Raw genomic sequence first — 27,843 nt, forward strand, 5'->3', positions numbered from 1 at the left:
GTAAGCAGAATACATCCTTATTAAACTGCCCACTTTGTGTTGTATTTGTTTTGCCCTTTAAACTGCCCATGTGTTTGAGATTACTTAGATCAACGGGCCCCAACCACCAGGTCGCACTGAACGTTTGAATTGTTCTTTTTTTTTAAATGATTATCAGTCTAAATGTTGATTTTTTATTTTCTGTGCAGAATGACACATACATGCGTAACCAGCCATTACCCCAAAAGTATGTTTCAAACAACAACTGTGTCAGTGTTCTGGGTTAAAATCGAGGCAGAATAAGCCTGAGATCGCCCAAAAAGCATTGAAAGCCCTGCTTCTATTTCCAACCACCTATCTTTGTGAAGCAGGATTTTCTGCAGTGACCGCAACCAAAACGAAACTACGGAACAGACTGAACGTACGGAACACACTTCGGGTGTCACTGTCTCCCATTACCCCGAGATGGGACCGGCTCGTTGCAGAGAAACAAGCTCAGGGCTCTCACTAATTGACATTATTATTATTTAATTGACGTGTTCACCCATTTATATAGAAATGACCAGGTATTGTCACATGAATCAAGTTTAGTTTTTTATTATAATTATTACTTATTAGAAAGGATTTTCATTCTAAAATAAATATTTTCGTTTACAGAGATGTTGTTGATTATTAATTTATGAACAAAAGGTTGTTTATTGTCTTTTGATGTTTGCATTTGACATAAGACCACTGCGGATGATTTATTATTAGATTACGTCATTAACGATTATCGAGCAAATGTAGGCCTGAGCATTTGAAGGCTGGTCTGTGAAAATATTGTCTTAGATGAAACCGGAAAAAAGGTTGGGGACCGCTGACTTGATGATCATCATGCTTCACATGATGAGAAGCAGAAAATGCAACCAACCATAACATTACACATCCCATTTCATAAATGTGTGAAACAAGTCTCTTGTGAGAATGGAAGGTGTAGGAATGGACGTATTAATTACTTTTTAAAATGATGCTTTTCTTGAGACTGCAAGGAGGTTTTTCTTTAAATGTAAAAATGAAAGGTGATCTTTGCCCTGTACCGTATGTATTATATGTGCCACCAGTGTTTTGATGTGGTATCAGAGATTAAGGAAACATGCTAAGTTGAAGCACTGGCGTCTCTGACCAGAAGAACACGCGTACTAAAGCCAGCATGTATTTCTTAAAGGAAATGGAAAGTCAAATGCTTGTTAATACAGCGGCAGCTCATTCAGCTTTTTGCCCTTTGCTAGTGTGGGTAGATATTTTAGTGAAATTGTGTACACTTTTCTATGTAAATAAGTTGAATATGAAACTTTTTCCTCAACCTGGTAACCTGCGTGGTAGCCATTTTAAACACTTGCGGTCAGGATTACAGATTGCTCCTTTAAGAGCGGTGTGCTCCTGCTGTGTTAAGGATACAGCATAACGTTTCATGTTGCTCTACACTGGTAAACCATAACCTCAGCAAAGGTGAATGTATAGCATCTGTAAAGATGCCAGTAGCACTTGTGTGTTGTTCCCTTCACTGTAGTTGACCTGCATGTGTCAGAGCTTGGGGAAATTATTTTTCTCTCTCTCTCTCTTCCTTTATTTCTTATTTTAATTTTTAAACACAATCCTTCCCATCTTTCTAATGGGAGCAACACACTAATGGCCCTCATGCTGCCTCCTGCAAGGCTTGCGATGTCACCAAAGCTGCTGTTTAGCTCTTTAAATCCCTATTTAAAGCTTTCTGCTCTCTCCTAAGATCTCACCTTCTCCCAGAGAGAGCAGGCTGAGAAGGAATTATCCAGAAAGGGATGAAAAAGGGGATTGGCGTTTCCTCTGATGTTTAAAATGAGTGGGTCTACTGGAGTAAGAAAGGAAAAAAAACCTGATTATGCCCTTTCATCTCCAACAGTTTATTAGCCTAATCTAAATTGTGCAGCTTTGAGAGACTCTTGTGAAGGTACAATGGCTTTTACAGTCCTCCACGGACCTCCTCTGAATGCTAAGAAGATGATAATGGTGATGTAGATTATGTTGATGATGATGATGGTGATTATTGCACCCATCACCTTGTCCTTATGTGGGAATGGATATCATTCGGATGCTGAGCTCAGCCCATGACAATGGGAGAAACAAACAGTTTCGGGTTATTTTCTGTAATCACTCAGTGCTCAGACCTTCTCCTCATCGCGCCTTTGATCTCCCAGATAATATGCTTCCAGTTCAGAATTGGCAAACATATTCAGACTTGCGAATGAAAACAAAGGAATTGCAGTGGTTATCCGTCACTTAAAATGGATCCTCTGAACTGGTTTTGAGTGTTTATTACATGTTTGTGCTTTGGATTGAAAGTAATATTTGTCCTGAGAAATCTTGTTATTTTTTCCATTTAAATCTAAAAGGGCCAAAGTAAGATTGTTAAATTATAGGGAAGAAGATTATCCCTCTACTATGAGTTGTACATGTTGTACTTCTGTGATGACAGTTTCATAAATACCTGCTCATTCAATATTTCTTCTGAAATTGAGAGTCACTCTTTGCTGCAGCCTATACTCTTCTAGGAAGACACAACAGAGGGTCTTGAAACATTTCTGTGACAGTTTGGCTGCAGATACAAGAGCATTAGTGAGGTCACATACAAAAAAAAAAAGGCAAGATGACAGAGCTGATGCTCCAAACACAAATTCTGGCATGGCTTCATACCATCTATGGCATGACTGCCATTGGGTATAGTGAGTACAGCCCTCCAGGTCACTGTATTGGTCAACGCAGTTCTATGCAGATAATACGTACAAATCCGATAATAAATGTGAAAGCAGACTTATTGCTAAGCTGCAGTAACATTCAGCATTAGATCTGTGGTCAATGTTTCAATCTGATTAAAATTCCTTCTGTGTATTTATGTAAATTCAAGAATTCATTTAATATATAATCTCAGAACTCAAGCACCTACAGATGACTAAAACTCTTGCCACTTTCTGCAGTAGGGTTTGGTACAGGTTTTATTGCACACAAGGGTATGATCATTACATTAATTTAACATCCATTCATCCTCATTAGCTCTAATTTACTTGTGTAACAGGAAACTAACTTGATTTGTAAGTTTTGATAGTTTCAGAGAACAACTTTAAACAATGTTCTTGCATTTTTGCCCCCTATGGTGCAGTTATTCAGTTTTTATGTACTAAAAGGCGACATAAATTGGTTTTATAAGCATTTCCAACCTCTCCAGGCCTTGTGCTTACAATGCCTTTATGACTAAAGTGCCATAGGGCAGTGGGTTGGTGGAACACATATGTGAATCGATCACTTTCAATATAGTTGTTTCTGTAGTGATATAACGTCCTTCCTGCAACCAGATTATATTCAAGAGAGTGTTATTGTTGGTGTCACACCGTTCCCTGTGTTACCTAATTATTCATTATTCCTTAGTTACTATAATGAGAGATATCTAGAAATATTAACAAGCTTTCTGTGAATTATATATCATTTATAGATTCTGCAACTACCATATGCAAATTCACATGAATGCCACTTTCAATATATATCTTCTAATAAATATAGCATAACACATAACACAGGATATCCCACAGGTGCTCAATAATAATAATAATAATAAATAATAATAATTAAAGGTAGTGTCGCTGTCACGCATCTCCAGGGTCCCTGGGGTTCAGGGTCCCAGTGTCCACGTGTCGGTAGGTGAATTTGGCGAATTAAGTGTCCATAAGTGTGAGTGTGTGAGTGAATGTGTGAGTGCGTGTCGCCCTGCGATGGACTGGAGCCCCCTCCAGGGAGTGTTCCCGTCTTGCGCCTAGTGTTTCTGGATAGGCTCCAGACCCACCGTGACCCTGAACTGGATAAGCACTTACAGACAATAAAAGAAAAACACTGTTTACACAACAATTTACACTACTTTTTAAGTAGTTTTTGCATAAAACCTTGCTATGTAACGACTTGCATGACTAGCATATTGTTCTCTGTGTAAACGAAATTAAAATTAAGAAAAAAAAACATTTCATGCACTTTATTACTGAACAGCTATTAAAGATGTGAACAAAAATGCTTTATTAGTCAAGAGGAAGCTTTGGAGAGCAAGAAAAGCCATGAGATAAAACCAAAATGCACCACAAGAATACGCTAACACAGGTGGATCTTTACAAAAGCAACAAAATACAGAACAAAATCAGTGCATTTAATAATATCTAGTAGTGCTACCTGTAAAGCCAGTAGCAGGGTTCATGTAACAATGAGGCATTTTAGTTGACACCCCCCCACCCAAAAAAAAAAATTATAATAAATCAGGTTCCTTCATTCATTCATTATCTGTAAGTGCTTATACAATTCAGGGTCGCAGTGGGTCCAGAGCCTACCTGGAATAATTGGGTGCAAGGTGGGAATACACCCTGGAGGGGGCGCCAGCCCTTCACAGGGCAACACACACATTCACTCACACACTCACACCTACGGACACTTTTGAGTCACCAATCCACCTACCAACGTGTGTTTTTGGACTGTGGGAGGAAACCGGAGCACCCGGAGGAAACCCACACGGACACAGAGAGAACACACCACACTCCTCAGTTGTAAACTTCATATTTGTAAATCATTCTGTAATTCCTACAGAAAGTGTGACTTATGAACGTTATACTACATAAGTGCAGATATTTGAGAAGCTTAGACATCTGAATGTAGAATTTTGTGGAATTCTGAAAAAAAATAACAATAAGGGGCCTCAGAATGGTATCAACCAGTGGGTGCTCAGAAAACATTCAGCATTTGTGGGAATGTTGTCATTAGCACAACGGAAATGCTTTTTTAGATTCTACCGGAAAGTGCAGCATGACATAATAGTAATAGTGTGGGTGTCACCAAGGCTGCAGTAAATCTACTAATGTGAAAAATGCGGTTGACAAAACATGCAGAAATGAGCATAATTCTGAGTTTGAAGACGTGTGATTACAGTAATACAAGGAGTTTATTTAACACTCTGAAATGTGAAACCAACAAATGAAACAAAATCTTTAATTTCTCCCTGTAATTACCGTCCTAAACAACATTCTGGGCGCTAAAACGGTGAAGCCAACATTAACTAAGCCCTACAGTGAGACGCTGCGTGTGCAATGGAAAAGACTCCAAGTTTCTGATCCTAAAGAGGCAAGGCTGTGATGAATCCTGCAGTTCCTGGATGCCAGTCTTGATGAAACGGGGCTATGCTTCAAAATATAAAGTGCTTAAACTGGATTTATATAAAGCTCTTGAAGGCCTCACACAAGCAGGCTATCGACAGCAGGCCAGCCTCAGCGTGCCAAAAAACCCCTCTCCATGATTTAAATATGGTAATACAAACCCATGAATCTAATTTCATCAAGAACAGCTCAGCTAATCTGTCTTAAACGCAGCAATGAGGCCTGCGTGTCTTCACATCAGCATCTGTGAGAGAAACAAGGTGCAGGAGGCTGACCACACTTTCTCAAAGCCTGTATGAAAGTGACAAAATTGTGTTGCCCTGGTAAAGATGTAAAGTATCTACACCTGTAGCATATTGACAGTCACTTCTGATCTAACATAAAGTCTGTAGACTACCTGCAGATTGATGACAATGCTGCAAATAAAGCAGCAAGCCCTGTTTGGTTCTAAATGTTCTCAGTCCTCAGAAATCTATCAACATCAGCCCTTTCTTAATCTCATTACTGGTGTATTGCATGCACAACTCTCAGGTGATCAAGGGCTGTTTACTCTGACTAAATAAATGAGGCTACACTGCTTTCAGTGAGAAATTAATTCATTGCAACATGGTAGATGTGTTAGGAACAATAAACAGGGCCCGAAATTAATCTCTGAATAAAAACTCTGATCTTTTGTCAAATCACACATCAATTAGATTCATTTTGCACATTAATTGAATTTGATAAAACATAACATGGTCAAATAGGTCAAATTGTTTGTGTATTTACTCTGAATAATGAGTGCATGAATGCTTTGAAGTCTAATTAAGTTTTTTTCTAATAGAACTGTTAACATTTTAAAATGTACCACCCAAAAATACACACACACACACACACACATATATATATATATACAGGGATTGGACAATGAAACTGAAACACCTGGTTTTAGACCACAATAATTTATTAGTACGGTGTAGGGCCTCCTTTTGCGGCCGATACAGCGTCAGTTCGTCTTGGGAATGACATATACAAGTCCTGCACAGTGGGCAGAGGGATTTGAAGCCATTCTTCTTGCAGGATAGTGGCCAGGTCACTACGTGATGCTGGTGGAGGAAAACGTTTCCTGACTCGCTCCTCCAAAACACCCCAAAGTGGCTCAATAATATTTAGATCTGGTGACTGTGCAGGCCATGGGAGATGTTCAACTTCACTTTCATGTTCATCAAACCAATCTTTCACCAGTCTTGCTGTGTGTATTGGTGCATTGTCGTCCTGATACACGGCACCGCCTTCAGGACACAATGTTTGAACCATGGTCTTACTGGTGCAATGTGCAGTTAATGAAGATTGGCCACCAACCTCCCACACTAAAATCACAGGTGTTTCAGTTTCTTTGTCTAACCCCTGTATATATATATATATATAATGAAATAGATTCACAAAATGAATCTATTCAGCCTCCCACTGTTAAGTCCCACACAATCATTCTGAGGTGTTTGTTTCAGACCTGACAGCTTTTGGCATGAACCACTAAACAGAACAATCAGAATAAAGCACATAGACATGTGTTAGTTTTAAAGTGGACATGCACTACCCATATTCCACAAGTTAATTCCTTAAGTGTCTGATGTGCTTTGGTCAAAATACCACAAGGATCAACCACCACAGCAGCGCCCTCCCCTGTCTAAACACCTCTAATGTGAATGACTGGTTTCAGTGCCTGAATGAGCCACACACAGCTCTCACAGAACTCACATACAGCTTAAAGCAACGTTCATGTTTTTCAAGAAGGACACACACACACACACACACACAAGCTCTGTTTTAACTCCCGTGTCTTTCACTGGTCATGTTTTTTGCTGGTTTCTTTTACTTCCCCACTCATTTTTCTGTTGCCCCTTTTGCCAGTTCTCTCATATCTTTGCGTGTGGGTGTGGTGCTGTGATTGGAGATGCTCAGAATGTGGTTGGTATAATTCTAATGTGCCCTCACTCTGTAAGGAGCAACACAAAAACAGAATGTCTCATTATACGCCTTGTTTACTGACTTAGGCAAAGCACAAAAAAACTGATTGGGTGGCCTTGTTTAACGGTGTGTTGGTAGATGCTCCACATCACCAAGCTAATGTGCACATGCAATGAAAGAGTATGTTTTTTATATGTCCCCCTTTTTAAGGTCCTGCTAGAAAAGCCTGGTTCATTCTAAGATATTATATCAGGTGAATCAGTGACACAGATGTCCTTAATGAAACTCAGGGGGAGGAATATAATACAAGAGCTATTGCCTTTAAGAATTATACATATTCCCCTTTAATTTATTACCAGTCATATAGCATGATGACCCCACTAATAGGTGTAGATTATGCAAAAAGTCATGAGGGTAAAAGCCTGCCCTCCCTCTCTCGCTGCTTTAGTGGGTGGGCAGTCCTCCTCCTACCTCAGCAGAGGCTGACAGACTGGTGCTTTCATGCTCAGTGTCCTGATAATGCCCTCAGTGATTGAGACTCCCACCGTGGCCCTTGAGCACAGGTCCTGTCGTATGGGCGTGAGGTCTACAATATAAATCAGACAGGCTTATTAACAGCTCAGTGAGCCTGTGTTTTTATACTCGTCTGCCAAGCGCTGGGCGTTAATCAAGCCTCCTGAGGAATTACACTCACCTGACCCTCTGCTGACTGCTCCGTGTGGCATTACTTTCACCCCCCCACCCACCCCCACCCCCACAAACAAACCTCCCTTTGAACAGGTTCTCACTAACCATACGCCTCATTAAAAATGCATCAGGAAGTATTTTTTTTATTCTCAATTTTTGAAACTGACCTCCCAACAACGTTACTGGTGCGGCTCCCTCACCCTCTGTAGGAATATAATTGGCTGAGAGAGCTTTTCACCTGGTGGCTCTTTAGTTCTCTGGCCCATCTCAGCCTCTGCTGACTGCTGTTAAAACTGCCTCATTCGCTTTCTGCCCAAAACGTTCATTTCCATTTGTGTGGCGTTCCCTACAGACTGTTTTGCAGCTGGCTTGACACGCTGGCAAATGAATTCACTTGGCCCTGTTTGTGCAAAGCAGCCACCGCCTTGGGAGTAAACCATAGAGGTGGCAGAGTGTCCCATGACCAATATAAAGTAAAGAGGTCCATTTTAATAGTAGTGTGCAAAGATGCAGGGTTGAATTATTTGGGGAAAAAAAATGTTACAAGTCCCCATGGACGGTTAGAGTTGGTTTTATTATATTTATGAGAAGCTTGAGCTGACTTAAAAACTAGAATCTGAACTTTTTTTTATTTATTTGGAGGGGGGGGGGGGTATCCCTATATTTTATTAATAAGTCTCAGCCTTGTGTCAGGCTCGTGGGGTGCGGACTGACGGAGGTGGACGCACACGCTAAACACAACAAACTTTATTTATAAAAGAATAACAAAATGGATAGACTTCGACAGAAAGGAAACACGATGACTGGAAAACAATGACGGATAAACAGTGGAGACATACATACTAGATAACGAGACAGCGGTAACAACATGGACCAAAACCTGAGACAGATAACGAGGGGGCAGGGTAAAAAATGAGATAAATGAGGAGGCGGAACAAAGGCGGGACTAGAACAACAACAAAACAGAGCCATGCGCTGAGAGAGCACATGGCCAAGAAAACAGACATGACAAGACTAGGGCGTGACACCTTGGTGGTGTTGCTGTTGTTGTTAGTGGGGATCATTATGGCTGGGATTGGCTTTTGGTTACTTCTGATTTTCCTTAACTGCAGGCAGTTTAACAGCTATGTGCTATTGGGTTACATTGGGCTTCATTAAAACTTTATACATAATAGTAGATGATGTATGCTATTATAAAAATTGCACTCTTGTATACTGCGGTTTTGATGTAAAAACATTTAATCTTTCTAATGGAGATTCTGGAAAATCCTATCAACTGTGGCAGTATTCGTGTAATGAAATAGCCATTTCAGTTTTTCTTGTGCGACATCAAAAAAAAAATAAAAGCATATACAGTCCCACAGTGAAATAATGTTTCACTGTTTAAACAGAGCTGTAAAATCTAAGTTTGGCTCATATTTACAATATATTTCATTTCTTATCTCATACGCTGTGCTCAGAAGTTTGTAGACACCTCTTCTAGTAAGTGAGGTCCAGCAGAAATTGCTGACAGAGGCACATATGGCATGCATATCTTTTAATAAACTCAGTAGAAAGCATTGACAATAAAATGGGATATTCTAGATTAGCTGCACCTAAGGTTGTCACATCCATTGCCAAGTGTTGGCCAGAGAGGTATAAATGCTCCAGAATTGAGCTGTGGAGAAGTGGAAGTACATTCTGTAATAATTAAACACCAGTACCTGACCTCAATCATGTTAATGTGACCGAATAAATTAAACTCTGACAAAAATGTTCCAAAATGAAGAGTAAAGAATTCCTCTTAGGGTTATGTACTGTTCTGCAGCCAACGTGGGGAAAGACTTCTCTACTGGACAATTTCTCCTGCCCTTGTATTCAGACTTTGGGTCATTCTCTGTAAAAGACTACTATGAAACAGTGCCTTAAAGTAATGTTAGATGATGTCTATTTACACATTTGTCCCTTTGCTCAGGTGTTGCTGGTCAGCTGACTGATACTGAATGTATGTTTACAGAAAACACATGTTAGTGATTATCCTCATTAGCTTTGAAGCCCCACAACTACTTTACAAACTAACGATACAAAATGTGGACACTAAACATGTCGGATCAAATATATTTACTAGCTAAACAACTACATGCAAGGTAAATGGAAATAGTGTAAATTGGATTTAGACAATTAGCATGTCATAACTGATTATCTCCAACTGAGCAAAGCAATACATTCTGTAAACACAAATTTTCACAAAGCAATGCATCAGATAAGACAGAGTTAACGTAACAGTAGCTTTAATTAACCACAGTATTCTAGCTGGAAGAGGTTTCTCTATTTCTAAAGCAGTTTGACAAAGTAATGTTGCTACAGTGCACATTGTCCATTAAGGAGAAAAGATCTAATGTAGAAGCCCACAAGTTATCACCACACCTCTGCAACCATCTACATCTAGTGTTTGTGTAGCCTCATTAGCTCAGCAGCTCATCTGAAGGGGTTGTCTCTATTACTTAAGCGTTATCCAAAATGTAATCTTGAATAAAGTACGTTATTGCATTTACACCTTTGCATGCTTCTAAATTTTGAGTTGTGTTTGCGCACTTTCAGCCTGTTAACCCCTGAACACTAGTTTACCTTGTTTGTATTTGCTTGTTTCTGATGAAGCATTTTTTTTTCGTCTTACCCTTCCAGGCAGTTATCCAAATGACCTTTCATGAACTCTTACATATGATTGAATATAAAAAAATTTGTCAGAATTTACATCCCTAATTTAATAGCTACTTCTCTGATGGCAAGAAACTGTGATGAGTTCAAATGATGTGGTTTAATTAAGCAGTTAATTAGGAGGGTTTATAGATTCAATTTTCCATAGGGCACTCAGGCAAAACCCTCATACATGACACATAGTTAATAAGTGCAAAAGCAGTGGAATCGCTTACGTTGGCTAGAAAGTAGGGAGAAAGAGTGAAGGAAAGAGATAGAGGGCAAAAAAATGAACAGATTTACTTGTCTTGTCTATGTTGGGGAGGCAATTTGGCAACATAAATTACATGCTCCCTCGCCTTTGGCTCCTGCCACAATGATAGGATAAAACTATCCATTAATCTGTCATGACCTGTCAGGAGGCTTTGGGGTGGTGACAGGTCACTCCTAAAGGAAACCATACAAAACCTGACTAGACCAGGTTCTGAATCCAGACAGTGGGGTTTAGCCACAGATATATTAAGAGGTTAGGTAGGATAAGGACTGCGGGAGATTAATAAGAGTTGGATTACTGTTGCTTTGTTCAGTCCTGGGGAAATATCAGGAAATGCCCAAGTGTATAACCATTCTGGAGCCATGGTAACCAGGGCTGTCATTCAATGGACCACTAGCATGTTATGCTCACTGCACGTGTGTTGTGAACTCTCACAAAGTAAACCCAGTAAACAATTAGCCATTGATTCAATGTTGAAATAATGTAATGACTGCCGTCTAATCAACGTTCTCTTAAGGTTGAAAATGAAAGTTGAAAAGACGACTATTAGACGTATTTTGGACGTCCATTGACGTTATTAATTGGTCCCGAAATAAATTACTTGTATAAAACGCGTTTTGGACGTCCACTGACGTTATCGATTGGTCACCACTTAACTAACTTATTAAGATGGATTTTGGACGTCCATTGATGTTTAAAATATGTCCTTGACGGACAAACTACTTTTAGACCTATTTTGAACGTCCAGGGACATTCCTTGTTTACTGGGAAGCTGTGTTTGTTAATAATAGCAGTTTGATAGAACCATGCTAAGGCATTAGTATTACATTAAAAAAGCATATAGTAGCAGTTTAGTAAAGCTGTAAGCCTCAGAGATGTGAAGTATGTGTTCTATTTTTAGGTTATGATTAGCATCACAGAAGTAAAAAGATCATTAGCAATGAAATGCACATTCATTTTCAAAAGTATTTGTTAATTCTCAGGTATGTTTTGTAATAGCTGCTTTTTAAATCTCTGTTCTAGGTCTAAAGGCAGACATATTATACACCTTTTCCACAAGTGAACAGTTCTGGGGTTTTAATGGAACCTCTGTGACATGCTTAGGTTAAAATATCACAAGGATCAAAAACACAGCACCATTCTCCTCCTGTCGTAACAGCCCTGTTCAGAACGGCCTACTTCAATGCCTGTTCCTTTAATTAGGGATGAGCCACTGTTCAACTCAAAACCGAGTGCAAAGCAGTGAAAAGCTCGTCAGCAGAAGATCTGGCTTTAAGCCAATTTTGCTTGGATCTCATTTATGCCATTTTCACACTTTACAATCATTTTTCCAAACATATTTTTGTGATTTGCTCAGGTTAACCTTAGCTTTGCACATAAATGCAGATCCAGGGGCCAAATTCTGTGGATGCTGGAGTGAAGGTGCGTGCACACAAAAGCCAGGAAATAGTATGGGTCCAAAAAAGTTTTCTTCAAAAGCCTTCTTCAAAATGTGCGCAGATGAACCAGCCTAATGTTCCACATCCATAACACCCACATTTACCTATAAATGGTCAAAGCAAATAACCTTGTGAATATTTAAATTTGGGCTTCTCAGTTTTGTGTGAGAAATGGAGGACAAAAAGACAAAAGAGAGAAGCTTTGGACACTGCGCGGTAGAAGTCATTGATCCAGAGGAGGTGATGTATTTTGGCCTCAGTCATGGCATTACAAACAAATGTAAGTTAGTTGACTGACATCATGTGGCTGCAGCAGTAAACGGTGTTAAATCGGCTCAGGAACCAGTCATCATCGTTCACAAAAAATCTTCTGAAAACATGTTGTCTCTTTATTCGTCAGTGAGCTAGGTTTTAGTAGCGCCATAAAAGCCATTATGACAGACAGTACATCAGCCTCTTTCCTGTTTATATCGGCCTGTGTTTCTGTGCAAGTTACAGCTGTTTAGGCTCGTAATTATCTGAAACTGTTACCAGCCCATAACAAATTACTGTCTGTTTATTATGGAGTTTAATGTTTAATTAATTAATGGCAAAACAGAGTTTAAGAAGCGTTTTGCAAATTAATTCTTTACAGTGAGAGAAAACAAAACAGACCAAAATAATTGAAATAAAAAATTCTAATAAAATACAGAGTGAAATAAAATGTTAAAATAATAAAAAATACTACAAATAAAGTGAGTGGTAATCTTCCTTCATTCTTCTTTCGTTTTTAAAAATCTTCGTGTTTTAATCTTTATGCGTTATAGATAGTTAAGTGTGAGGGTGGTTTGCAAATTTACTTGCAATTCTCTATTTTACCATATGTTATCACCAATTTGCGATCTATTTATCATAATATGTCCAATTTAAATATGTATTGGCATTTAAATATACAGGGGGTCCTCAACTTACGACATTGATCCGTTCCTACGTCGCGTCGTAAACTGATTTTCGGTGTAAGTCGGAACATACGTACATACTGTATGTAAATAACATACTGTAAGTACTTATCCAATCCCAACACCTATCCTCCTCGGTCCCGAGCCGCGTAACCGTGAATTCTTCCGCCGCGCACACCAAACACGAAGTTCACGATGCAACGTTTACGACACAAAACCACTTACGTTGAAACAAGTCTTCATACAGTAAATGGGAGATGTGTCGTAACCACGAAACATCGTAACTCGGAACTGACGTAACCCAAGGACCTCCTGTAATTAAAAATACATGCATTTACATTCTGGGCTCAGTCAAGAGCAAAAAAGAATAAAATGTGTGAATATCTGCATTCAGATTTCCAGAAGCAAAGAGAAGTGTAATTTTAATTTTAATTTTACATTTATTATGTGAGACTTTAACTCCCTTAAAAAATGAATCAGATTTTTGGAAGGAGATGCAGATAATTGCCTACATTATTAATGATTCCTTTCATTTTAAAATACTGTTATATTTCTGCTATGTTTTATGAAATTTAATAATGGGCTGAGGATGCCATCTTTTCCATGTCTTCCTCCTCTGGCTCTGTCAGGTCATAAGTGTCACAATACCAGTCTGAACCTTAGAGCATAAGATCATGGATTTATCTGTGTAAAGGCAAATAGATTTCAGCTTTTCTCATGTCAGGACTTGTGTGACGATGATGGTTGGTTCATTATATTGTTTACTATTTCTCACAGTTTGGATTTGTATTTCTCACCTCACACCAAATCAAGTCGTACCTTTGTAAGATTTTCATTTAATTAAATGGTGAGAAGAACAAACAAATCCCAGATTCTCCCAATTTCTAAACAAGGTTTGTATATTTTAAAAACCTAATCAGGACACATTTGAAAGAGAGCTCCCAGAAACCAAGAGTGTAATTCGAACGCTGGTGAATACTGTAAATGGCACAGTTTCAGTGGAGCCTCGAGAAAAACATGCTTTCAAATGGCAAGGGAATTTTCTATTAAAAACATCCTGTTCTGTAGCTGACAGACAGCAGTGACGAAATGCCTCCATCCATCCTTTGAAGAAATAGTTTTTACATCCTGCCGCTTGTATTACATCAGTGGTGAGTCCAGAAAGCAGCTAAACTTCCAGTGCACTGTAGACAGAAGACTTGACTAACACATTTCCACTGAAATATTTATATCCTCTTACACAACAGCAGGTGTGGAGAAAAGAGCCTAGAGAGAAGGAGAGAGAGAGGAATGTAGCAGGTAATTGTAGAAAGGCTGAACTCATAGATATTAGTTAAACATCAATTATGGAGGCTGATAAACGCCTGACACTAGAAAAACATTTGACACAAAAATCCAAATGTAAAAAGCAACTAACTGCTCTGACCCTGACCACCTCAACCCACCAGCTGAAGAGAAAATACACTGACATAAAATGTAACAATACACAAGCACATAAGCACCCCCCACCACACACACACTCACACACACACACAAAGTGAAATCCAATCTAATATCCCAGGTTATTTTAGACAGAGAGCTTGTTTTTGCAGATAAAGCCCCAATGACAGCGCTGTTTTACAGCAGGGATGATTGCAGCTTATTGCTGTGAGCCACAGCTCTCAGTGCAAAAACAGTTTCATCACTGCTCTCAGATCTGCCCTTCACTAACAGGCATTGTTATTTTTAGCTCCTCCCATGTATCAATGGAAATGAAGAGAGAACGTACAACTCACAGAAGCTGCTGCTGTTGTTGTTGTTGTTGTTGTTGTTGAGGTGGCCTAGAAATACCCAAGCGTTATGTTTGCATATAAATCACTTATAAGCCAGAAATGCATTTCATGTATTATAAAAACACTACATATTCATATTTACATACATTTTAGTGTCCTTTTAAATTTGCATATCTTAAAAGCAGCAGGTAGTGTCGCAGTCACACAGCTCCAGGGGCCTGGAGGTTGTGGGTTCGAGTCCCGCTCCGGGTGACTGTCTGTGAGGAGTGTGGTGTGTTCTCCCTGTGTCTACATGGGTTTCCTCCGGGTGACTGCCTGTGAGGAGTGTGGTGTGTTCTCTCTGTGTCCACGTGGGTTTCCTCCGGGTGACTGTCTGTGAGGAGTTGGTGTGTCCTCTCTGTGTCCGCGTGGGTTTCCTCCGGGTGCTCCGGTTTCCTCCCACAGTCCAAAAACACACGTTGGTAGGTAAGTGTCCGTAGTTGTGAGTGAATGTGTGAGTGTGTGTTGCCCTGTGAAGGACTGGTGCCCCCTCCAGGATTTATTCCTGCCTTGCGCCCAATGATTCCAGGTAGGCTCTGGACCCACCGCGACCCTGAATTGGATAAGCGTTTACAGATAATGAATGAATGAATAAAATGAGCAATTTTATACACTACATATTATAAAGGTATGTATTCAGGAAGCTAGAAATTTGAACAGTTGGCGTAAGCACGCTGTCACTTTCTAAAAAAAAGCACTCTAAATAAGGTTTAATTTTTGTATCCACCCACATTTTAAGCAGCTAATAAAAGAGTAGAAACTGTTGGAACTAAGAACAAAGGTTTTACTTCATTATTCGGTTTGTATTAGAAAAGTCTGGTTGGGAGATTCGACTGATTGACGTATTCAAAACGGCTGTGAAATATTTCCACTTAAAGTGGGAGGCAGATTCAGTTTAATTATGGGTCTTTACATTGATTGATTGATTAATGTATTAAATGATTAATGTCATGAAATAACAGCACACACATAATCTGTTCTAACATAAAAAAGCCAGAGACAGTATATGATTAATGTATAAGATCTTTACATTGTAAAATGTAATGGAGAATTGTATGTGATTGTAGGAGTGAGTCAGATTTATGCTGCTTCAGAGAATCTCACATTCTCTGCTCTCAGTTGCTAAAATAATACATTGCTATGAATACAGTGTCACAGTTTGGATATAGGTTGTGTTTTTGGTGCTAGGAGGTAGTGGTTGTAATTCTCATTTCAGCGTTTTATTGCTGTAGCTGTGGAAGCACTATCAAATGTGTGAGCTTTGCGTGGGTATTTTTATTCCTCGTCTTGTATTATGACCATTTGTCATTGCAGGTATCATTGCTGTCAGGCATTGCTGAAAACAACTTTTCACCAAAATAGTAACTTTGCAGAAAACATTCTTCAATGTGACATATTATGAAAAAACACTTTCAATGCATGTAAACTAGCACTGAAATAGTCAACCCAGTCAGTTCTTGGTGATCTGCATAAGTCTGAAAACACTGGATAAAATGAGTTTTAATGTTGGGCTGCGTATTACGTAGATTGCTTTCACTTCAGTATTGCTCCGCCTCCTCGTCTGAGTCTCTCCAATCATAGCTCTGAACCCATGATTATGTGAGAGAGCAAAAACATGAGTGCAAAGAAATATGACTACTGATTAAATATAGAGAAAATGAGAACCGAATAGAAAGAGAACTAAGGGAAAGTGCCTAAAAAGCCAGCGTTTCTGCTCTTCATCACTTACTCCTGGGCTGTTGAGGGTTGTTCTAAATTCAGGGTCATTCAGGCAGGGTAACACACGTGCAGAGTTGTTTGATCATTGTGGAATTTTTACCAACATAGTAGTCTCAGAAGGTTCATTAAGACCCCAAAGAAAGGGGTAGAATATGTCCCTTTTAACTTTCCAAGTCATTAGAAACTTTTTTTCTTGTTTAGGAAGTCAATGCCAGTGGACTCTAGTTTTCATTCATTCATTCATTATCTGTAAGCGCTTATCCAGGTCAGGGTCACGGTGGGTCCAGAGCCTACCTGGAATCGTTGGGCGCAAGGCGGGAATACACCCTGGAGGGGGCGCCAGTCCTTCACAGGGCAACACAGACACACACACATTCACTCACACCTACGGACACTTTCGAGTCGCCAATCCACCTACCAACGTGTGTTTTTGGACTGTGGGAGGAAACCGGAGCACCCGGAGGAAACCCACGTGGACACAAGTAGAACACACCAACTCCTCACAGACAGTCACCCGGAGCGGGAATCGAACCCACAACCTCCAGGCCCCTGGAGCTGTGTTACTGCGACACTACCTGCTGCACCACCGTGCCGCCCCAGTAGTTTTCAAATTATGCAAATAAAGTTTAAAAAGACAAAAAAGACCTGTGAAAATGACGCTGTGTGTAATGAACCTGTGCTAGCATCTGTGAGTTCAAGGATGAAATATATTTTGATTTAGGCTCAATATTGTAACTAAACCTGTTCTGTCTTCCCCAGACGGACTGCTCCAGCGACAGTGAAAGTGAGGATAACTTCATCGTCATCCCTCCTCGTGATCACCTGGGCCTGGCTATCTTCTCCATGCTCTGCTGCTTCTGGCCTCTGGGCATCGCTGCCTTCTATTTCTCTCAGGGGGTGCGTACACAGAATAGGTTTTTAAATATATGCAAAATCAAAGCACACAGCTTTCAACTGCAAGGTTGGACAAGGCTTATAGAACTTTTCATTCACCCTTATGAGACACTGTGGCTTATAGCTGAGGGTTTTCAAGGTTAGTTCTGTTAAAATAGCAGGACTTATTTAGATGATTCTTTTAATGCTTGATGTGAATGACTTGTTTCAGACTTACCTTATTGTTTTTATAATCTCTCTTAAGCCTTAATCAGCTTTTTAATCAAAATGAGCAGGTGATACCGATAACATTATATTGCCATTGCGCTAATGCAGATAGCTTTCAAGAAGGTGATGAGCATTATCTCTTTTCTGAATGTGCAAACACTTTAAAGCATACAGCGATTGAAATGTCATTTTTTTCCTTTGGGAAAAAGTATTGTGTTTATTAATGTGCCGTTGTTGCAAGTCCATTTTTGCACATGACGTAGTATGCGTTCGAAGCAGACATTTAGTTTTTCTCTTTTTTTTCTGTCCTTTCTTAAACCCAGACCGAAACATTTTCACTCTTATCTGCAGTTTAGGTCCTGGCACGTGGAGGCAGTGGAGTGAATTATCTTGTCAGGGGCTAATTTAATTCTCCTGCAGTAATTTTGATAATGATGGCGGTGTTTAGAGAGCGCCTCTATCTGGAGTGTGTGGCTGGAGGCAGGCAGGTGGAGATTGGCCTGTTTTTACTTTGCCTCTGCTGCCACCAGGATGCTTCCTCAGAAAACGTTTTGAATAGACCCTCGCAAAGTCCTCGGTGGACTTGCCCCTCCCTCTGAGCACTCAGGGTGTCTGTCTGTGCATCTCTGGGGGAAGGAAGATGACTTTCATGAAAAGCAAGCTGTCTGTGTACTCTGAGTGTGTCACTGGCATCGGTGTGAAATCGGCAGCAGCTATATCCAGCTGTCTTAAAGAAGTCCTCCTGTGTTTTTCAGCCTAATCTCTATCTGCTACATCTGTTGCATGTGGTCGATTAACACTGAGAATAACACCCCCTTATGCAGTAAATGTAACAGACATGGTATTGACTCAAAAGCTCTACTATTGTGATGGCAAATTTGATACACAGGTTAATGTATTAACACTGACCATTACCCGATTGACCTGGACACTTGCTTTCCTTGTATTATTCACACTGGTAGTGTAGCAGCTGTTAGCCAGCGGATGCCCAGGATCACTAGGATAACAGAGGCATCACCGTGGCTCGAGCTAACAATCGCAAAATGGCAATGGCCGTGCTACAGGATTTTAAACATCCTAACCGATGTGGAAAACGTTAGACTCTCCACACGTAATGATATTTCTCACAGATTTGTGTGTGCTTGATCATTGTTAGTCCTCACTAACACTACCACCACACTTTTAGATTACACACGCTGACAGACAGCTCCACTCCTCGAAACCACATGGGAGTTTCTTGTGAATTGGTATACGAGAGCAGGTGGGAGTTTCTCGAACACTAGATCACATAAACAATCACGGTGGATGGCGGTGAAACCATGCCGTTTTTTTCCGGCAGGACATTAACGCCGTGTTTCACACCTGAGAGTCAGAGTCCACCACACACTACAGAATCCTGAGCTGAACATTTTTAACATGTTTAAGATTTTACGATCCAGGACGCCCGGAGCGAACTGGGAGAAGATCGGAGGTGTAAAGGGGCAGCCGTGGCCGTGGTGGTTAGAGAACCTGGATTCGATTCCCAGTGCCCTTGAGGGAGGCAGCCATGGCTAGGGCTGCCCACCACTCTGGGCATGTGTGCTCACAGCCCCCCTAGTGTTCACAAGTGTGTGTTTAAATTTGGTGTTTCACAGCACGGATTGGGTAAAATGCTGAGAATCGATAAAGAGATTCTAATTATAAATGTAAAACAATTATGGACTCCCTACAAGATAATCTGAGAAGTTTATAGTTTACAATCGCCCTGAAATCAGAAGACTATTTGAGATTGTTGGGGTGTAGGAAAGGTATAATACTGGGTAGATTATTTGCATTATGCCAAAGGGTAGGTTTAGGATTTGTGTTGAAGTATAACTTACAGTTAGGTTTAGTGTTGAGGCTAGATTTCATAGAATTGTTCACATTTAAATTCACCTAATACTCATGTTACACTTGATATTTAGTTTAATATTTGTTAAAGGCTAAGCACCACTTAATGGACCTCCATGAATATTTCACATTATCTTAGTTACTGACAGATATGAGTATGAATTAAAATGAAAATAGCAGCTTAGTTTGCTTTAAAACGGACAATTTTATTAAATTGACGGAAAAACCCGAGCTCGCTACGGAAATTCTTGAACGCAACCGTGACGTCACTGGTGGACAACAGCTGAACAACGCCGCGGTAAAACACCGTTATGACTGACTGTTATGACAGTATCTAGCTAAATAACCAACATTATTCATGACAATAGCCTAGCAATAAGCTAAACTCAAATGTAGAGGTACCGTTATTCTTGTAAATGTGATCGAAGTCGAACTCGAATTCATCCGACACTATAAACCTCCGTAATGCAGCTACGTAGCCGAGTATAATCTGAGCCACCGAGTTTAGCGAGTCAAGCTAACGTTAACTAACACCAACTAAAACAGGCGAAGTGAGTGTCCTTACCCTGTTTACCTCCATGTTACAGAAGCTCTTGAACGCCTTTCGTTGGTGTCCTTACATGCCCATATTGTTGGAAAAGCGCCAGTGAAATGAGCTACAGATAACGGAGTGAGCGGATGGTCCTTTCCAAAGTGCCCGTTTAAAGTTGACAAATGTAGTCCATTTTCTGGATATTTTGGGATCTTTGGGCCATTTGTGCACAGATGTCCCACTGTACATTGAATGATTGCAGCCAAAAACAACACACCTTTTCGTCATTTTGCATTAAATTAAGTGCAGCTTCTAGAGTTGTTGTCCACCATCTACGTCACAGGCAAGACGCCTATTAGAGTTTCCCAACACCGTTGGGGGGGGGACCAACGGTCTTTTAAACCTTATTCCTTGAATTAGTAAGAAATAACATGTTTTCTGACTATCAATAAACACAGGTTAGGAACTCAAATTCCACTGTATTTATTTGTTTGACACTTTCATAGAGCTGGTGCTTAGCCTTTAAACACAGACTGAGCATCTACAATGCCTTTGCTGTAGACTACTGTAATGAAGTGTTATTGAAACCTTTGCCGAAAGAAGTGTTACTATGCTGAAAGTATAAGAATCAGATGAAAAACGTGGGAGTAATTCTTTAAAGTCTTTCTTTTTGTAGAGTGCTGTACTGATACAATTAAGTGTATGTGAGTGTTTGGGTGTGACCTGGGAAGTTACTTACATTGACAAGAATGTGCAAGCGAACAAAAGTGACAAAGCATGTTTACGCGATAACTCTGAGTTCACTGTCGCAGGACTGGTAGCCAAACAGCACATTATTGACCGCGGCCAAGCAAAAGGAGAAGAAATCGATAGTGTTTTCCTGGGATTAGGGGGTCAGACGCAGTGACAGAGAGCGGCGAGCCTCCCACGCCTGCAGCCATGTGTGAAGCAGCATCTCACACTCACGCTGTGGTGTGAAACGGCTGCTAAAATACACACCATACACACACCATGGCACAAAAGGCTAGGACACACTAACACACAATAATGCACCCACATAAACCCAGCAAACGTTACTTCGCTCACATCCATTTGTAGACACAAAAGGATGCAGGGCTTGGTTAAAAATGCAAAGCCAAGCTGAGAGAAACCCTCCAGCTTCTTCAGAGCAATGTGCAAATGCCGAACCATCTGCTGTGTGTACTTTTACATTTATTTAAGTCGCGGCAAAGCGGTAAACACGAGCAGGGCTTTGTGAATGCGATACATACACATCATGTGTCTTAATGAGAGCAATTATAATACACAGAGAAAGGCTTTTTGTCTTTCCTCCTCATCTTGCCCCAGGTGACCATCAACAAAAGTGAAGCCATCTTTCTTGGCTTATATACACACACATTTACACAGTTTACTTAAGCAATTTCATTCCTCAGTAGCATGTGGTATTACAGTTTCTGAAACACTAGACTGATTAGAGCTGGGTGAATGAAATCATTAATTATCACTGGAATTCTGTCTCGAAGGATTCTGCCTCAAAGCCCAAAACATCACGACAGATAAAATGATTTTTTTGTTTACCCCAATCCAATGTTTATGTTTTCATAAGCAACACAGCTGCATAACTATGTAATATACAGTATTTTACTGTCCAAAACTCACATGTTCAAAACTCAAAATGAATATGAAATAATGTATTTTATTCTAGAGGTTTTTATAAATTCTGCACTTAAATTACGTCATGTCTGTCATATTTTAGATGATTTTTTAACTATTTATATTGTGTATTTTTGGCTTATAATTAAATTTAATTATGAGGCTGACATTTTAATCTATTTATGTGAAATAAATATCTTACAATGCTGTGAATACACTGTGATTTAAAAGGAGGTGAGCGACTGCTCTGAGACCTGTACAGAAGCTTGTTCTTCTCTGTCAGGTGTGAATTCATTGTGAATTCATCAACTTCAATGTCAGTTATAGATTTGGAAGTTCCAATGCTGCTTATAAATTGAAAAAAAGATGAGAATGTTATAGACAACGACCATTTCTTTACAGAGTACCTGGACTGACTCTGATTCCCATCCTTTGCATTGGCCTGGGGTCACAATCAAGTCCTTTATCACAGTCTGAAATAGTCATATAAGTTTTTTTAGATGCATAGCACCTCCTAAATCTTGCTCACTCACGTACTCACTCGGGTTTAGGAACTGCTCCCCAAGGCATGCTAATCTGAGCTTTGAATCAATCACAGAATGTGTCTTTAATTAATTAAACAGATTGGCAAGATTACAGAATATTTCTTACAAAACAAAAAAAAATAATTGAATATTGAAGACTGTTTCCATCGCTTGAATAAAGTCAAATATCATAATTATTAGACTGTTTCTCATGACTTACTTATTTTAATGACCTAATATAGACTCAGACACACACACACATTCACTCACACCTACGGACACTTTTGAGTGGCCAATCCACCTACTAACGTGTGTTTTTGGACTGTGGGAGGAAACCGGAGCACCCGAAGGAAACCCACGCGGACACGGGGAGAATACACCAACTCCTCACAGACAGTCACCCGAAGCGGGAATCGAACCCACAACCTCCAGGTCCCTGGAGCTGTGTGACTGCGACTGTGTCTGTGTTGCCCTGTGAAGGACTGGCGCCCCCTCCAGGGTGTATTCTCGCCTTGCGCCGATGATTCCAGGTAGGCTCTGGACCCACCGCGACCCTGAACTGGATAAGCGCTTACAGATAATGAATGAATGAATGAATGAATGAATATAGACTCATAATAATGACCTACAGTCTCATATTAAAGATATTAAATCAAGATTTCGGGAACATATTCTCATTATGAACTATTAATTCATTGTTATGAGAACGTAGCTCAGAATAATTAGAAATATTCTCATTAATATGACATATATTTAGTATTAATATTATTATTATTATTATTATTATTATTATTATTATTATGAGAACATTTTCTCATTAGTATGGCACACTATGTGGCTTTATTTTTCTGTTTATTTTCTGAAGTGGAATAAGAATAACGATTATTATTATTATTATTTTATTACACAGAAAACAAATGTGACAAGCTTGCCCAAAGTGTCTCGTGATATCGAGGGAATCAGTTAGGATTTGCTCCCCTCTTCGCTGCAGTAACGTCTGTACTATTCTGGAAAAGCTCTACACTAAATGTTGCAGAAAACATTGCTTTAAAGATAGGGTTTCGCCATATTAACATTAGTGTGGTCAGGTCCTGCTGTAGGAGGGTTAGTACCGAAGCAGGAACTCCAAGAAATCCCTCAGGATTTGGATGGTGCTCCCTCACCCCAGAGAATCCAGCTCCTTTGCTGCTCAGTCCAGTGCTAAAGGGACCTTCTTCCCACATTGCAGATGCTTGGCTTTAAGCATGGTGACCTTAGGCTTAGACCTGTGGGGCTGGTCCTGCTCTGTTGGTAATGCTTCTCTATGGTGACTGTATAAGCTGTGTGCACAGACGCCAGTGGAAATCACATTGGTTTCTACAAAGTTTTATGTGTTTACTTCTGTACAAAGTGAAGGTATGTGAAAAGTCATAACATGAGCTATAAATAAAAAATCAATACGCGTAAAGAACCATTTTATAATCTCGAAATCAGGAGCTGAAATTGAATCGTGAGGAAGGGTGAAGAAATTCCCATCCTTTCTATTGATTTGTGGCACTGATGGCACACAGAGAATATTTGCCGTATCACATGTAGTCCGTTCACACACACACACACACACACACACACACACTCAATCAGCCCTTTACAGTTTGTCCTTGGGGAGACCAGCATCATACCATTACTTAATTATTCAAGTGCAGGAATGGATTGATTTAGCAATTAGTGGATGTTTAATAGACACAGTTATAAGAGAAATTAAATTTGTGTGAGTGAGGCTTCCCCTTTGAGCTGCAGTCTTCAGTGCAGACTTCTCCCAGCCTTGCGTTCAGGGAATGCAATGATTAGATAAAGCAGTTCATAGGCACATTAAGATGCTTTCTTCTCTTAAATCCTCCTTCAGGGGAGTGTACACAAGCCGAAAGAGATGTTGTTTTTTCGCCCTAAACAGTGGCCCTAGTGTGAATTCCCCAGAAGTGGAAAACAATGGCATCCAACGCTGCTTTAACACGTTTCCTGTTGGCATGGAAACTAATAGTTACATCCTGTGATTCATCCTCACATTCAAAAGCGTTTCTTCCCCTTCTTTTAGTGACACGAAGCAGACGGTGGGACAAGCAAGGTGCGTGCAGCAAATGAAAAGCCTTTATTGCGGGGGCCTGCGTGGCTCCCCGGTGGCTGTAGCGCACCACTGAGCATGGCTCGGGCCTCGTAGCTTTTTCTCAGAGAAAACAAAACAGAAACTGAGGGAGGGAAGCCAGCCGGGACGAAGCACAGCCGCAGACAACAGCCCCTGAACAAAGAAAATTACAATTACAACCAGAGAATCAAAAAGCCTCTCACCGTGGGGGACTCAGGCCTGAGACAATAATGTGCTCTGTCAACTGCTGGACTAAGGTTCATCACCTCAAAGTAGGTCATAATGAAAAAAAATAATATTTGCAAGAAGCCTGCGACAAAAACATATCACGGACCCAATGCCAGGCTCAGTCAAGTAAATATAGTAAAATGTCATCATGTAAATGCGAATACGCTTATAAAGATATTCCACATTTGTTCCCGCAATAAAAATGCCTCTCAAAAGTCAGTTTAGAAATAAACCAAAACTATGGGACTGTAATAAAGCAGCAAGACAGAAAAAATATTCAGTATTATGCAAAATTCCAAGACCACCTTTTCTTTATTTAATTTTGAATCAAAACAGCCATGAGGGGAAAAGGCAGAATTTATTTAACAGAAAATTACACAGAAGCCTTGTCAATAGTAAATATCATTATTATTTTTTTTTCATAATATGTCTTCTTGCCCATTCTTTTTTTAAGAAATCGTTGCATTCTATTCTTGTATTCTTTGACAGGCGTCTGCATTTTCTGCTTCTCTCACAAAGTAATCCAAAAAGTTTCTCTGTTTCCTTTTCTTAGTAACAGCTTCCTTACCACTGCACATCCTTTAAGACCCAGAGTGTAAAGGTGTCTTCTAACAGTGGGACGATGGACAGATAACGCCAAAGGATTTTAAAGCAAGACTGGATCTTTATTTCCTCATTTCTGTGAAAGATAAATGCGTGAAGTAATCCCAGTAAACAAGGAACATCCCTGGACGTTCAAAATAGGTCTAAAAGTAGTCTGTTCGTCAAGGACATATTTTAAACGTCAATGGACGTCCAAAATCCATCTTAATAAGTTAGTTATTAAGTGGTGACCAATTGATAACGTCAGTGGACGTCCAAAATGCGTTTTATACAAGTAATTTATTTCGGGACCAATTAATAACGTCAATGGACGTCCAAAATACGACTAATAGTCGTCTTTTCAATGTCTGTGTTTGGACGTCTTTTCAACTTTCATTTTCAACCTTAAGAGAATGTTGATTGGACGGCAGCCATTACGTTATTTCAACGTTGAATCAACGGCTAAATGTTTACTGGGATGTTGATCTGATTGTTTCAGGTTTGGGGCTGTACCAGGTGCATTAATGTATACACTGACTAATCACACGCTGAGTCCTTGTTAAAAGGATTCACAGCCATGAGAATTAGACATGGCACTGATCCAGTAGCATATATCTTTATTAGTGTCATTATGTTTTAAGACAAAATGTCAGGACATCAGTATCAGCATCAGAACAAAGTGGTGTCTGTAATGGAAATGGATCCGTGTGCAGTGTGATCAATGACACACTGTCCTCACTGAAACAGTCGGAAATTTGAAAGTAATATAAAATAATGACTCAGCAGCGTCCTGCCTGCCGCAGATGTAATGGGGGCTCTTTTTTCCCAACGGTCTACATCTCGTTCTCTACAGAGACAGCTGTTAATATGCACTAAACCTGAGTTACCGGTTTGTTTTACGCTTCTGTTAACCTTCTTGCATTGCTTGTAGGAGTTTAAGAGTTGTCATAATCATTTTGTCTTTCCCTTTGATCATTTTTGTGACAGAAATATTTTCACGTTTGAAAGTGTTGGCAAATATCAAAGCACTCTGTTCAAGAGTAGCCTCTTTTTTTCCCCCCTTTCCAGCATCGTTTGGGAATATTGTTCCTTCGCTGGGAGATGTGAGGCATGTGTGAATGCGCAGCCTTCTCCCATTTGAATAGCTTCCTTGCTGAAGCGCGTCATCGCTGGAGCAATAAATAGCTCTGGCAAATTACCCTCATGTAGAGGAAAGGGGATCAGTGTAGCCTTTGATCCTACCTCCCTTTCACCAACCTTTTCCCTCTTCTTCTCTTCTAGACCAGCAAAGCCGTGACGAAGGGAGACTTCCCAATGGCCAGCATCGCCTCCAGACGAGCCCTTTTCCTGGCGGCTCTCTCCATCACCATCGGGACAGGAGTTTACGTGGGTGTGGTGGTGGCCCTCATCGCCTATCTCTCCAAACCGGGTCACATATAGCATTCGCGACTGGACAAGAAACTAGAAAACCCTCTCGAATTACAGTAAGGCCTCTGAAATTTTGGCAAATCTCCCTCTCGCACATATCCCTCCCCCCTTCGGACTGCCTGTCGTCCCAAATTAGAGAGAAAGGGATGGAGCCAGAGAGGACGTTTTGGGGAAGCTGGGACACTCTTCATCAAAGCAGCACCTGAGCGAATGGAAAGCTCGCGCAGATGTGGCTCAACCTCGTGTCACACCACAGCAGTCACAGCTCCTTTGGGATTCTGAACTTTGCCTGGTTGCTGAAGTCTGAGAGCATTCCAGGCGAACAGAAAATAAACTAGACCGAGAAACAAGGCCTCCAATTACGCAAATCCAGGGGGAGACTGCTCCAAAGGACACCACGTAAGGATCAAAAGAGAACCCAAGTGCCCTTGGATTAGTTTTCCCCCTCCTCTTCAGCTGAGCTCCATTATGAACCCGAAGAGATGTAATGCAATGGTCCACTTCTCTCTCTATTTATTTACACACTCCGTTCAAAACATTATCAGCATCCAGGGCTCAAAAATAGCCTCGGCTGGATACTCAGAGACCGTCAGTCTGCAGAAGCATTCACTGCAGCTCTGTGTACACTGAGATCCCATAACTCACCATCTGTTCTGAAAGACAGTTCTGAACAGTATTGACCAAGGATTGGAAAATGAAATCCTTGTATATGTTTACTTTCCTCACCAGAAGATGGTGGCATGAATACTGAAACCTGACTCACTATGGTTTTAAACCGAGGAAAGATTCGGTTGTGCGCCCTCAGTGGGGTTTGAACTACATTAGTATTCCTATCCAAGAGCATCACCGCTCCATATGAAAACGGCCTCTGCTGGTCTCTGTGCTGTCCCCCCCTCATTTAGGGCTCACACTTCATGTTTTGTATTCTTTTCGTTCCATTCAAGCTCAAAGCTTGTGGTGTTTTCACTTCTCTGGCCTTAGGATGCCTGCTGTGGATAGAAAAAAAAGGTAGGAAAAACAAATAAAACAATGCACTGAATTCTGACCGAAAACACAACATCTGAAAAACAAAAGCATCCCACTCATATCCAGAAATCTGACAGCGTGCTATCAGCTACAGGTATGCTAACCCCTTTATAGAG

The 27,843-nt window shown here is 40.3% G+C and overlaps 1 protein-coding gene across 1 annotated transcript in view; it reads left to right on the forward strand.

The window, feature by feature from the left end:
• Positions 1-27,136, forward strand: part of syndig1l (synapse differentiation inducing 1-like) — a 44,407-nt gene extending 17,271 nt beyond the window's left edge. Inside the window, exons 3-4 of the mRNA XM_066677671.1 lie at positions 17,425-17,562; positions 26,555-27,136. Coding sequence (XP_066533768.1) covers positions 17,425-17,562; positions 26,555-26,713 — 297 coding nt within the window. The 3' untranslated portion in view covers positions 26,714-27,136. The remainder of the gene's footprint in view (positions 1-17,424; positions 17,563-26,554) is intronic.
• Positions 27,137-27,843: the final 707 nt, after the last annotated feature.

Source organism: Hoplias malabaricus, chromosome 7 (assembly GCF_029633855.1).
Source record: "Hoplias malabaricus isolate fHopMal1 chromosome 7, fHopMal1.hap1, whole genome shotgun sequence".
In the NCBI taxonomy this organism is placed as follows: domain Eukaryota; kingdom Metazoa; phylum Chordata; class Actinopteri; order Characiformes; family Erythrinidae; genus Hoplias; species Hoplias malabaricus.